This window comes from Rhea americana, unplaced genomic scaffold (genome assembly GCF_003343005.1).
Source record: "Rhea americana isolate MKP2758 unplaced genomic scaffold, rheAme1 scaffold_20, whole genome shotgun sequence".
NCBI lineage: Eukaryota > Metazoa > Chordata > Aves > Rheiformes > Rheidae > Rhea > Rhea americana.
In genome coordinates, this window is record NW_028186150.1 from 2,983,152 (window position 1) to 2,996,762 (window position 13,611).

The 13,611-nt window shown below is 37.7% G+C and overlaps 1 protein-coding gene across 1 annotated transcript; it reads right to left on the bottom strand.

The window, feature by feature from the left end:
- Positions 1–2,171: 2,171 nt before the first annotated feature.
- Positions 2,172–13,605, bottom strand: CCNE1 (cyclin E1). Its single transcript, XM_085303791.1, has 10 exons — positions 13,511–13,605; positions 13,253–13,321; positions 7,258–7,400; positions 7,042–7,177; positions 6,105–6,251; positions 4,812–4,907; positions 4,292–4,426; positions 4,094–4,205; positions 3,857–4,014; positions 2,172–3,001 (listed from the first exon to the last, which is right to left on the bottom strand). The coding sequence occupies exons 1-10, from the start codon at positions 13,544–13,546 to the stop codon at positions 2,879–2,881; spliced, it is 1,155 nt and encodes a 384-aa protein (XP_085159917.1). The 5' UTR covers positions 13,547–13,605; the 3' UTR covers positions 2,172–2,878.
- Between the last annotated feature and the right edge of the window lie 6 nt (positions 13,606–13,611).

Sequence of the window (13,611 nt, forward strand, 5' to 3'; positions counted from 1 at the left end):
ATTAAAAGGAGAGAGAGTTTCAATTCAAAACATGTACAACGATGCACTGCTAAATTGCTTTCTTGGCATTCTCCAGAGCTTGTGAAGCCCCTGTGTTCCTTTACCAGGGACAGCGTACCATCTTCAACAACAGTAGCCTAGCATATTTTCCAGATCTCTTTTTGCTCAGAATCCCTCTTTGCCTTTCAGGGTAATATGTTCTAGATTAGAGACTGCTTGGAAAAATACATATCTAATATTAGCTCATCTCTACTGTACAAACTTCAGCCCACTTGTAAACAAGCTAAACCTTTTTCTCTAGCTAGTCAGGCAGAAATGCCCTTTTCTTCCTCCCCCCAAAGAAAAAGCTAATTTTCTTTTCTACCTAACTGATACAAGACTGGAAAGAATTTAGGAAAATCGGATTCTTGGTCAGAGATCTAGGGAGGGAACTCCCTCTCTTTTGGTTTTGGCTCTTGAAACAGGGACAACTATTTTCCTCAAAATTAGTTGCACTGTTCTTCCCCAAAACACTTGCCATCCTGCAACAACTAGTGCATAATTCTTCAAGCTATGCTAGAAAAAGAACACGCTTCATAGACAGACTTCAGTATCAGTATGTATTACCAGACAAGAAGATTCATGAAGTATGACAGAGAAGAGACAACAAAAAAARGAAACATTTTAAAGCAAGTCAACCTCGTGGAAAGTACGGTATCTGTGAGTGACTACATTCATACCTCAGAAGCTGCAAAGCACGTAGAGATCTTCCCATTCTGAACAGACTGCTTTCCATAGAAGTAAAGCAAGTTGACTGCTGAGGAAGGGGGGGAAAAAAAAGTTATTGCTTAGCAAATAAGCCAGATTACCATCTAAAGTAGAGATCCATTTTAGAAAAAGGTCTGTTATAAGAATAGTTATATAGATCCTTTTTATGCATGTAATTTAGCAGACAGTTTTCCCATACAACCCAGAGAACATAAGGAAGACCTGCATTTACTCTTGAATAGATATTAACCAGAAGTTGAAGTTTCAATTTAAGCTAAAAATAATGTTCATGGTATCTGTATTGTTATTACAGAGTATTCTTCTTTAACAGTTAAGTTTAAAAAAATGCAATATACATAAAACTCAATCAGTTTGACATGCCTTTTACATACGAAACTTAGCACTCAAAAGCAACAGCAGAAAGACTAGTACTGAAATTCTAACCTGTGATTCAGGAATTAAACTAGAGACCGCCTTTCAGGAATGTTTTTGTTAATGCTTTGCTTTTTAAATTTAGATCACCAAAATGTGTCTTGACAATTCCTCCAGTGTTACAAATATTTTTCACTAATGGGCAAATATAACATTCTTTTGTCTAGAACCTGTAGTTCTGAGAAATGAAAATCTCTGAATTGGCACTGGTAAACTTGTTCAGCTAATGTTTACACTTGTTCCATTAGCACAGAACTTATAATAATTCATTGCAAAAGAAAAAAGTAGCCAAATAATTTGATTACCATTACATTAGGCATTTTTAAGGCATCAGAGCTGTAACTTTTATCAGAGTACTGGTTCAGAGAAGAGGGAAAGAGAGAATAACCTAATAACAATTTACTTTTAAAAAGAAAAGGATGCCTTGCTGGAAACTAATGATTCACAGACATTAACCAATAGGGGAGGAGTTTCCAGAMATAAGTGTTCTAGCATCTAAGTAAACTACAGAAGGACATGATGAATCCTTAAAAGTCTCATAAGCATGTTCAGTGTTGTTGATAGTCCTTCAAACTGAGTATCATAGAATCATGTGACTCTATGCTTTCCTTCTTTCTGCTTTCCTTCAGAACCATGACTTTCCTGTCTAAACTGCATATCCTCAGGGGCTATTTAGTAAATATGCTCCTTCTTGACCTTAAAGACAGCAGATTAAAAGACACATGCTATTCCAGACACCAAATTTGCACTAGATGAGACTAGTTGTCAAAGAATATGCCAAAACCCAAAAGTTTAAATGAGTATTCTTTAAGAAAACATAGGCTTCTTCCTTTCTGACCACTTCTTGCTATCAAGCATGRCTATCCAGACTATCTGATTCAAGAAACTCCCAGTACACCAATTAGAAAGTGTGTTGTGGAAAGATTCCACTTTACCTGTCCCCCCTCCTCCCCTTCCTGGTCATCAGCAGATGGAACAAACAGCAAGTCCAATTAGCACAATGTCATAATAATTTTATTTTAGTACCCAGAAAGTAAGCTCTCATTGGTAAGCCAGTAATGGCAAATAAATAAGTGTGATAGCTACCGCATCCTCTGCCAAAATTCCAACACTACTGGCAATAAAAACTTGAAAAAAGTTTAGCTGACCACAATTAAACAAAAAAAAGAAATATACATAAAACCAGCTGTCTTAGACAGCATTTTATTAAAAATGGATACATAGAGACATAGCAGCATTTACAATAAAGAATTTTAAAAGGCATCAAGTTGTAAGCCAACCATTCGAAAAAGAGGCTTTGAAATGTAGTCTTCCACAGCACTTTTATGCCCATTTGTCAGTAGGGGACAGAATGACTCCAGATTTCCAAAGGACAGACAGGCACAGTAACTAATCTAAACTTCAAGCCCTTTTTCTGAACAGTTGGTCACATCAAGCATCACCCTCCTTAGCAGCATTTGGCACTCTTCGGTGTTCTTTTAAGTGGCTGGTGTACTTGATCCATTTATTTAAAATATTTTAATGTTCAATAAAAATATTTCATATAGAAAAAAATCTTCTGTCACAAAAAAGATAAGGTTTCCTTTTCAGATTCTATAAAAGCTTATGAACTTCATTGGCAGCATTTCCATAATGGAGCAGGAGTTAGAACCAGCAGAACAGGCACTTCAGCAAAACTGTCTGTCAACGTTTTCTGTGCTCATATTGGTTTTAGTCCAGCAGACTGTTTCTTACTACTTTGTGGTGGTGTAAGGACACCGCTGGGGAAAGGTGAAGTCCTATTTTGCTCAGCCAATATGGCTTGTTTTGCTTGAGCTTTGTCCTGAAAACACAGGAAACAGGAAAAAAAAATCCTTACTTTGGTATACCAATGCAACAGCTCAATATAATTCAGTGTCTCATAACCCAATAGGTTGCTCATATGGAAATGCATATTTATATCCAATCTCCTTCATGATAACTAATAAACATTAATAATACAGTAAAAGAAGTTAGTGAACACATGCCCTAGGAGATAAACAGTAACTTTTGGAATCACAATCAGCATTATGGTACTTATGTCTTGAAGATAGCAAAACTCAGCAGCTATTGAACTGCAAAAAGCTTAACTTTTACTACTGTTAAGCAACCTAAGGAAAAAAAAAAGATAGTTTCAACTAACTACAACTTGTTGGACAAAATTTTGATCCTCTGCAAGTTTCTCATCTTAAAAACCACTGTTGATCTATTTATTGTCAACCATCACTGTCCCACAGCAGTCCTTCATGATCACTCTCAAATTAGTCTCTATTTTCTCCTTTTGATCAGACAAGAGCTTATATTACCTGCATTCGCTAGACAGAAAGTTCCACTATATATTTGAGATATCTCAAAGGGCAGAAATACATTTCCCATTTCTGGAGTAATTATTTGTTCTTTGAGATCAAAGGCTTAAATCAAGATAGTATTTTGATATACCAAATACTGTATAAGTCAGGTCTCTGTCCCAAGGATTCTGCAACTGGGGTACAACCTTATGCCTTTTATTGTTTACATACACTCACTCTCAGTATCAATTTGATAATGTGTCAATTGAGTTTACTGGATGTTACCGATTCTATGATTCTGTGTTCTAGCCAAAGAAGGAGTTAGACTTTTTTTCCCAGACAGTTTTTGCCTTTATTTTCCAAATACATACCAGCAAGTCCAAGCTGTTTATGTGCGTCTGTATATTGTGCAAGTCTTCAGGAGCTATGCCTCTAAAGTGTTTGAGTTTGGAGCTTCCTACCTCCCTTATAGCCATTGCAAATGGAACCATCCACTTCACACATTCTTCTATCTCACACCATTCATAACCTGGAAGACAAGTTGTATGCTTATGTGCCTGAATTAAGACAGTTAGATTTATTTGTAGATGCCAATCAGTGATACTTACCTGAAACTTTCTGCATCAACTCAGATGAGGAGAAGTGGTACAAAGCAGAAGCTGCAAGTATTCCGTATGTATATTCCAAGCAGCCGATATCTAGCACACAGAGATCCAAGAGCTACAATGCAACACATGCTTAGTAAGTCTATTGCAAAGTAACAATTTTTCACATGAAATACATTTTAAGGATGAAATCAGTCCTACCTCTGCTATTTGTACAAATATTTGCTGTGGATATTGTGGCAGCAGCACCTCATAAAGCTCATTTAAATAGGCAACTTGCATATAAATGTTTAGCCATGATACAACTGTCAGTGGATTTAAGTTCCAATTAAGAGCCTGAAAGAGTAGATATGCACAAGACTTAAGTGTTAGAGTTCTTAACTTAGACCATGCAACTTTATTTACTCTTGATAGAAAATTATTTCCAGTTGGTTGAGGTATCTTTGAAACACATAAATCCAATCCTCTCCTGTGCTTCCTCTCACTGATAGGGTGGCAGAATCAATTCATTTTGTCAATATGCACATATTAATGGATACTTTAAATCATTTGTTACCTAGAGGTAACTGGTTTCTCTAATTAAAAAGAGAAATGTGCCTCTTACTAACATATACGATTAAGCAAGGCTTTCTGCTTTTAGTCTCATTATGCTTGGCATAAAAGAGCATAAAGTAGTACAGGACTTTAAAGAGGTACAACTAATTCCATTTAAAAATATTACCTTCATAATGATCAATTCCATACTGAGGATTTCATCTTCTGTACAAGCTCCATCTGTAACATATGCAAACTGGTGCAACTTTGGTGGATAAATTTCCTGAAAGATAGGAGATCAAGTATCTCATTTGAGAAATAAGTTGCAATTAGTTCCATGTGTTAAAACAAAAACCACTCCACGTCTTCAACATTTCCAGATTTAAACAAAAACAAAATAAAACAAAATATCATGGTGTCCTCCTCTGCCTTTGATGAACACAGGTTTTATTTCTCAACTTCCCTGTCCATAGCCTTCACCTTTCATTTCTGATGGATCAGTACAACATGCATTATGTTTGACAAGGCTACTGCAGTGGTATCATAATTAAGATTTTTTTTTCATTGCATAATAAAGAAAAGGCCTTTTATCTCTTGTGATCAAGTGTAGATCTAAGTCACATATACTTGTATGGTCTAACAGTTTTTACAAGGCTGTAGCTCTGCAGATAATGACCGTGGGTCCTGTGAGAAGCGGACCAAAGCTAATTAACCATAGACGTTCCAATGTGTAGCTAAAAGACGTTAATAGCATCCATACAGCCATTATCTGTTACTAGATTTCTCACATTAAGCTTACAGCTAACACAGAAGTTGAGAAATATTGCTGGCCCAAGGTTACCTTAAGAGATACTGCAGGCGATGGAGATAGCTCCTCTAATTCCATCATTAGATTTTAATTGCTTTTCAACAATGAAGAAACAGTTTGGCCTCAACTACTCTGCAAGTTTAAGTTTTATCTTAAACACACAGAGCTCACTAATGAAGCCTTGTGATTTGGAAGCAAAATAAGAATTGGTGCTCAAGAAGAACAGGTAGAAGATCTATGCATCTCTTAAAAGACAAACAGTAAGAACTAAAGAAGTATTATGTAATTTAACAAATTGATTTGTCCAAGTAAATAAAGAATAGCTCTTAAACTGTATCATCCAGTAGGTATACCACTGACAATGTAATTGCAACAAGTAGTCTCAGCATACAGCAGCCAGACAAACTCTTTTTAAAATAGCAATTAAAAACTCCAATCCTAAAAGAATTATTCTAACATTGAAAAGAGAAACTGTGGTGTCAAGTAGTCTTAATTTTAGCTATTTTTAAAATGTAAGAGGAATTTGAGGGTTTTTTTTTTTCTTTCTCCTAGCTCACAAGTCATAGTAACAAGCTCCATAAAGCCTGCCAAAATGCATCTATCTAGTGTACAGTAAGCGTGCTGTCTGTCCATTCACATTTTTATGTTTAGGTAAAACCTGGGGATACTTACCTCAAGCTTTGCTGCTATGAATAAGGAAGAGATCCCAATAAGCTGCAATAGTGTTTTTACAACATTCTGTTGTGTTGCCATAAACCGATCAAAGAAATCTTGTGCTAAATAAAAAGTTTCTCTATGAAGCTTGTAGACTTCACAAACCTGCAAAGAAATAATAACTTAAAGGACAAGAACAGTTTGAAAGATTCAAAAACAGATGCTATATATCTATTCAAAAATGCAAGAGCTAGAGATGCAATTCATACTGGCTTTCTGATTCATTGATACTGAGAGCTAACACGCTAACTAAGAGTAGGAGTTAAACAGTTTCCTTTGACTCACGAGAAGGTTGCCACTACAGTAACTCCCCAGAACACAGAGACCAGAGTGAAAAGCCTTTTGGGAAATGCAAGCATATGTTCCAACGATCTGAGAACATCAGTTCCTTGTTTTCAAACATGCATTACTCCAACACCTCAAAAGAGAAAATTCTTGCAACTACTTTAGAATTAAGAACAGAGACTATGCAACCATGTCRTCCAAAAAGCAAAAAACACTCACATACACATAGAAGAGTTGAAGTATATTCTACATGCCAGTAACAGTGTTAGAGATGTTGTGTGACACATCCGGTTTCTAAGCCACCATGCCTTTTTACAATGACTTTCATAACCATTTGTACAGCTTTTATCTGCAACATGATCTTAATTGATAATTATACATTATCTATCTAAATAAATATCAGATTATGTTGTCAGTTTTTACACCAACAAATCAAAACATTATATGCATATTTTAACTTGATGCTTTTCACTGATAAAATTAAGACAAAGATGAGTGTCTAGTGCTAAACTGATTACACAAAGATAGTGAAATGTATTCATGACAGATAGTTATTACAACACTTCAACAAAAGCACACGTGAAATACTCACACGCACAGAAAAGCTCACCTCCATTAGCCAGTCTAGAAGGATTGTTCTCATTTTAGGTTGCAGAAGAGGATGCCTTTGCATATAAAGTTTATCTCTCAGATACATCTCCTCTTTGTTTATCATATTTTTCCATACATCATCTCTGTTTGCCCAGCTACGATAGACAAATGCTTTCAGTCTCAAACTATCACACAAAAGGAAGGTAGACAAGCAGTAGTGAAATGGCACACTTACCCCAAAATTGGTAGTGGTGAAGCTCTAGTTGGAGCAACACTTAAATGAATAAAGTGAGAGTAATCAACACCAACTGGATCATCATCTTTATCCGGAGTAGGAATCAGCATATGGGGATTTTTGTGAACATTATTCCAAGATGGCTATTAAGTGAAACACAACATTTTACAGTGTGCCTTTTTAAAACAATCATTTTAGCTTTAAATAGAATACAGAAGCTGGAAAGAAACTATGACAGAACTATGATTACCTCTTAAAACTCTTCAGATTGCTTATTTTCACATTTGGCAAATTTTGCCACTAAAAGCAAAGAACTTTAACCTCGTTCTGCTTTTGAAGGACCACCTGTGTTCCATAGAAAAATATCCAAGTCTGAGTCTTCTATTGTCACATCACATTCATTTTGTTTTCATCAAAAATATTTTGCATGAAAGCAAGTTGTTTGCCTTCAAGTAAGAAATAAACAGATGGAACTTTAAATCCCAATTCATGATTAAGATTATACAAATAGATTAGGATTTCTGGCAAGGAATATGCAGATGAAATACTTAGAATTCTTGGTTCCAGGCAAAACATCCTGGGCAATGAACACAGCAAAAGAGTAATTTACAGAATTCTCTCTTAAACTTCAATTCATCTTGATTTAGATGGAGAGAGAAAAAAAAAAGAGAGTACTTCAGATGATCTGACTGTTTTCAGAACAAAGCAAGGACATGTTAAGCAACTACCACTAAAGAAAATAATCATGTCAATTATTCTGCATACAGAAATTTATCAAGGTCTGCAAATATTAGACATCCAACACTTCATCTATCATATCCTTTTACTTCTACATGGACTATAACACAAGATTTATTTCTCCTTAAAGGCTGCTCATTCAGGCTAACTTGGCTAAAGATGATCTTGGTGTACACTTCCTATTATTTGGTAGGAATATAATATTCTTTTTATTTTACTGCAAAATAAGAGACAGACACCTGTCACTATGACTACACAAATTAAAATCTGTCATATCCATCTAACAGTCAAGTTAGCTATCTTGTTGCAAACTGATCTATTCTGTAGCATTAGGAATCTTCAAAGACTTCCATTTTGCCAATGTGCTTTGAGAGAGTAAAACAAAACAACTGGAGTCAGAAGAATCACTAAATGTGTACAAGTAAACTGCTCTACACAAAATATTACCTCTGGTGAAGAGGCTTCCAAATCTTTTTTTTTTTTTTTGCATTGTCCTTGTTACAAGTGACACCACTTTCCAGCAAAATGGCTACCCTCTAGCACTATCTTTAGGAACAAAACTCACTAACTTCAGAAAACAAACACATTGCACAGTTTACTCATACTTAAGACTGATTTGTATTTAATTACTGAGGCAGATAGGTAGTTTTTCCTCTTGGAGTTCTGTATACAAATCCACCAGACCTACTTATTTGTTCCTATGGGCAGAAACTGAACCACAGGAAGTTTCACCAGAACGTGAGGGGGGAATTCCTTCCCTCTGAGAGTGATGGAGCACTGGCACAGGTTGCCCAGAGAGGTTGTGGAGTCTCCTTCTCTGGAGATCTTCAAGGCCCGCCTGGATGCAACCCTGTTTAACGTGCTCTAGGTGACCCTGCTGAGCAGGGAGGCTGGACTAGATGATCTCTGGAGGTCCCTGCCAACCTTACTGATTCTATGATTCTATGATCCTGTCATACTACAACTTAATTTGGGTGGTGGAGGGGGAAAAAGAATGAACAGTATCTCTATCTCTAAAAATGACAGATTCTTTATGAACTGAAAGTTTGAATAAAAGTGTAACATCAGCATTGCTTTAGGTTAATTTTTGTCCTCCCTCCAAGCCAGACTTTAGTCACACTTTGTCCTCTAAACTTCAGGGCAGGCCCAGCTGCCAACAGCCTTTTGAGCAGCACTGGCTTATCAGTTAATCAGCAAACCAACAGAAAAGCAGAAGATTATACAGGATTGATTTAAAGGTGCCTACTACACCAGACACTTCTAAAAGCAAATTTGAAGTTCTTGGTACCACATGGAAGCAACAATAACAATCTGATTTAAGAAAGACTTCTCCCCCCAGTCTTTTACCAGGAAATACATACAGACTCAAAAGCTTCTTAAGTGCTTTGAAAAGCAGTAAGAACCAAGTCTTGGCCTACATAATGCATCTCACCACCGAGAGTGATATAAGCAATGCATGTAAGCAACAAGAGTTAAGTACACATGTTAGCTAAGAAAAAAAATTTTTGAACAAATACATAGGGACTTCAAAAGCAAGACACTACCAAGAAGGTAGAAAGGAGCCTGAACTAGCTTAAGTGAGGGGTCACTATAGCTTTGGCATGTATTTTGGTTGAGGGAATGGGAATACTAATCAGATTCTTGATTCTCTAAAGTATATTTAAGAAATTCAATTGACTACCAATAGATATCAAGAAACTGCATGACATCACTTTGTAACTGCATAGAAATAGAACCGCTAAACTGTTTCCTTTTCAGTGGTAGTTTAATTTAAGGGGGGAGGGGAAGGAAATGTCAGGAAGTACTTTCTTTAGGCTTGCACAGAGCCAACCCTGAAGCCAAGAGCTGCAATCTCTCCTGCAGCCAAAAGGGGACAAATGCAATAGAAAATCTGTGCAGCCTACTGGAGGAAATCCTATGGCCCTAGGCCTACTTCAGAGGCAAACAGGACCCCAGCAAGAAAGCTCAGTAACACCCACAGTCACACTCCAGATACATATACAGGAAAAAACAAATGAAGACATGCAAACGCTTGCAAGGAGAGGAAACACAGGAAAAGTAGAAGCTAGGTGACCAGAAAAGTCCATGGGAACAATTAAGCACCTCAGCTCCAAACAAACAAACAAAGGAGTTTAGAGGATTTTTTCCTCCTCCTCTTTTAGTTTTTATGCCTCAACAGTTCTTCTACAGCACRCCCTCACTCACAAATGTATCAAACGTTCATTTAAATGGATCTTTTAGACACCTCTCAAATATATAGAACAGCCAAAACCTGCTTGGTTTTGCATCTCGCAAGTTATTCTTCACAAAAACTACTGACRCATCAATGCATCACAGCACAAGTTGAGAGCCACCAGAAGCTTCTGCAGATCAAGGAGCCCAGCAAGGCACGGGGAAGGAATATTTTCAGCATGGAAACTGAAGTCAAAGAAGCAGGAGAGAGAAAAGGTCTGTTCATCTCACCCTAAAAAAGCAGCATCTCAGAACTGATGGACATCACTATCCGCTGTTACACTATAGCCTTCTTAGTTTATCAAATATRAATAATAATTTTAGCATTTTTTTCACTCACAAGAGGCACTAGGTTGAAGTGTGAGGCATTTCTTTGCCCTATTAGAAAGTGGTTTTAGAATTACCAAAAAGAGATAGAAGAGCAACTCTCATAAATTATTTCAAATCTTTCTGAAAAGCATAGGAGCTTCTGGCATTTTTAATCTCTAAAAGAATTTGAATGTTGTCCTTTCTCACATTAGGGCAAAGTCAAATTCTCAACTTTGATAGTTCACATTGTTCACTTGTTTGAAGACTTTCAGAAGATACTTTTTAAAATGTCTAGGTGGAACATTCTGACAACTTTAAGACTGTTCTGGTGAAGTGTTTAGTGATAAATTAGTAAAAGTTATTTCCTGAAAGCTCTTTTTTTAAAAAAAAAATCAATAATCTAGTTAAATGAGTTTTGTTTTACATGGAGCCTTGGAAGTGTATCAGGCCACAAAAAGCAGCCAGAATTAATATGAGAATTACTAGAACTACAGCAGTGCCAGTTCTCCAAAAACAAACACAGAATTTATGCAATATTCTGCTGTCACAAACCTGATGATATAGCCACACTTTCATCACATAAAGAGTAATGGCATCCTAATTAAGAACTCATGCCTTATGTTCAGCAGAAGCAAACTAATGAATTGAGTATGAAGATGCTATAAAGTGGGATGCAACTATGGTATTTTGCCTCATGTATGAACTAGCATCAGTAAACAATTTAATGTAGAAGTCACGTGGTACAGGCTGTACTGGATTTATAGGTACTTGCATTTTAGAATTAGTGTGCCACAGCAGCATAACTATCTCACTGGCCATCATACAAGCTTGCTATACTGCTGCTGGAACCATAAACATATTCTCATTAGTGGCCCGTGGCAATTTGTATCAGAGAATAGCTTGTGACATGCCATAGACTGAAGAGCTGCTGCTGTGCAGCCAAATGTTAGCTTTTTTAAACAGATCTGTAACAATCTGGCTACTTTGTTATGACAAAAAATCTTCTCCATGTATGGACTGTTACAAAGGTACCCATTTTGTTGGGGGTTTACAGAACCCAAGGGCCTAATTCCCACCAGTATCCTAAACTTCACTTGAAAAATTCCTAAATCTGTATTTTGAAACTCCTTCTGCCTAAATTATGTAAATTTTAATGTGCCCATCCTTCATGAAGCAACATTTAATGGCTGCTAAGCCAGTAATGCAGAACACAAACATAGAATCAACACTCTTCAGTGTTGAAGGTCACTGTACATGAAACATATTTCAAGTTTTTCTATTATCTTTCAGAAGGAGAGTAAAATTGGGTCCATGTTAGGATTTAACAATACTTATTATGCAGTAACTGCACACAAAAAGCCACTGCTTAGCTCAGAATGAATCCTTTGGTGAAGGAGAGAACTGTGGTGAAGGACAGGCAGCTCTTCCTTGTCAGAAGTGAGAAATTAGTTTAATATACTGTACAAAAGAAAGACAGAAGGGAAGGAGAGATCCCCTCATTAAATGCTCACCATTTGAGTTCTGCTTAATATGTTGACTGATAACTAGTATACACAGTTGCAACAAGCAGAGGCCATTCCAAACAATGATGGCCATCTGTTATGGCAGCACTTTAGTCTTAGAACTTCCAGCTGCCACTTCTGGTTAGATGTGCCCCATTATGCATAGTCTTGCACACCAAATGAGTACTGTCTGTATTCCCTGATCATGACTTTTGCTGTTTAAGTATCACCCTGCATGTGCACTAACTGGCTGAAGTCCTAGCACAGAGCATGCATGTGTATGCACAAACAGTCCTTTTGCACGGCCTAAGAAGGGAATAAACCTTAAACCTACTTCAGAAAGTAGGTCAATCTTGCTTTTCTATTTAGAGTAGGCACCTCAATGTCTGAAAGCATCATGCAATAACCAATTGCAGGTCATGTCTGAAGAATATGAAGAGGATACTAAGACAAAAGTTAGCTTTGACTTCGTAACTCAGATTATTCTAAGTATCTTACTTCAGAAACTGGTGATGGCCACTACCAACCTCTACTGACCGGCCCGATTTCCACAGCCTAAGTGGCTTTATAGAAATTATCCTTTTGTTCTCTAGAGGGACTAGGCCTAACATTTCACCATGGCATTAGCATCTAGTATTATAAACTTAAGTTCTAATTAGTAATCTCTTGCTTTCTGGTAGCCTGACAGCAAAACTAGTAAATAGGAATGGAGCTGAAGGTGAAAAAGAATGAACCTTCCCCTCTCACAGCTTAACTACAGACAAGGATGCAAAAAGGTCCATCTCAGGAGGCAATTCTGTTCACATGCTTAAGTGTCTCATGCTTTGGCCTGCAAGGTACAGCATGTAAACACATCTCTGTACTTTTACAGGTCTCTAGAGAGATCATCACAGGGTCTCTCCATATAGAGCTAAATGTATATTAAGGCCTTTATAAGTTGAACCCCTGCAGTCCCAGGACAGCTGAAGTCTTAAACACCACATTTTAGACCCATGCAGCCTTGTCTCTTGCAAAGACTTCAAAGCAAACTGTATGAACTGAGGATTCCTGTGTTTTTCATCATCCAAGGTTGATAGTCCCCTCAGTCAGTGCTCTACAGCACATGGTAGCTGTGCATTGGCTTTACTGCATTCCCAGCAGTAATGAAGTACTGTAAAATAATAATAAAGTCACACATGGTTACATGTTAGCATGACCTAAGACAAAGCAGTTACCTGGTTTTCATATTGCTTTTTCCTGTCCATTTCTATCTTGGCAATTTCTTCATCTGGATCCTGTAAGAACTACAGAAAAGGAGATATAATTTCAGGTTACAGCCAGAGATTAGGGGAAAGCACGCTGCTCCAGACAGCACCGTGGTGACAGGGCAGTGCTCGCCCACCCGCCCGGGGCACCACCCGGCCCGCGGCGGCCCGAGAGGGCGGCGAGGGCCCGGGGCGGGTGGCAGGCCGGGCCCGCGGGCTGGCACTCACCGTGGCCACATCGGCCTTCCTCTTGCGGGCGCGCATGGCACCGCCTGGGCCCCCGGCGGGCGCCTTCTCCTCGGGGTGGTCGCTGCCGAGAGAGGAGAAAT

What these genes read in the sequence shown, in the direction of transcription:
- CCNE1 (XM_085303791.1), bottom strand. Translation starts at nt 13,546, where the DNA reads ATGCGCGCCCGCAAGAGGAAGGCCGATGTGGCCACG. An exon ending in TCACCACTACCAATTTTGGG is followed by an intron (nt 7,178 to 7,257) that starts GTAAGTGTGCCA and finishes TGTCTATCGTAG; the next exon opens with CTGGGCAAACAGAGATGATG. An exon ending in TTCTAGACTGGCTAATGGAG is followed by an intron (nt 6,252 to 7,041) that starts GTGAGCTTTTCT and finishes ATTTCTTTGCAG; the next exon opens with GTTTGTGAAGTCTACAAGCT.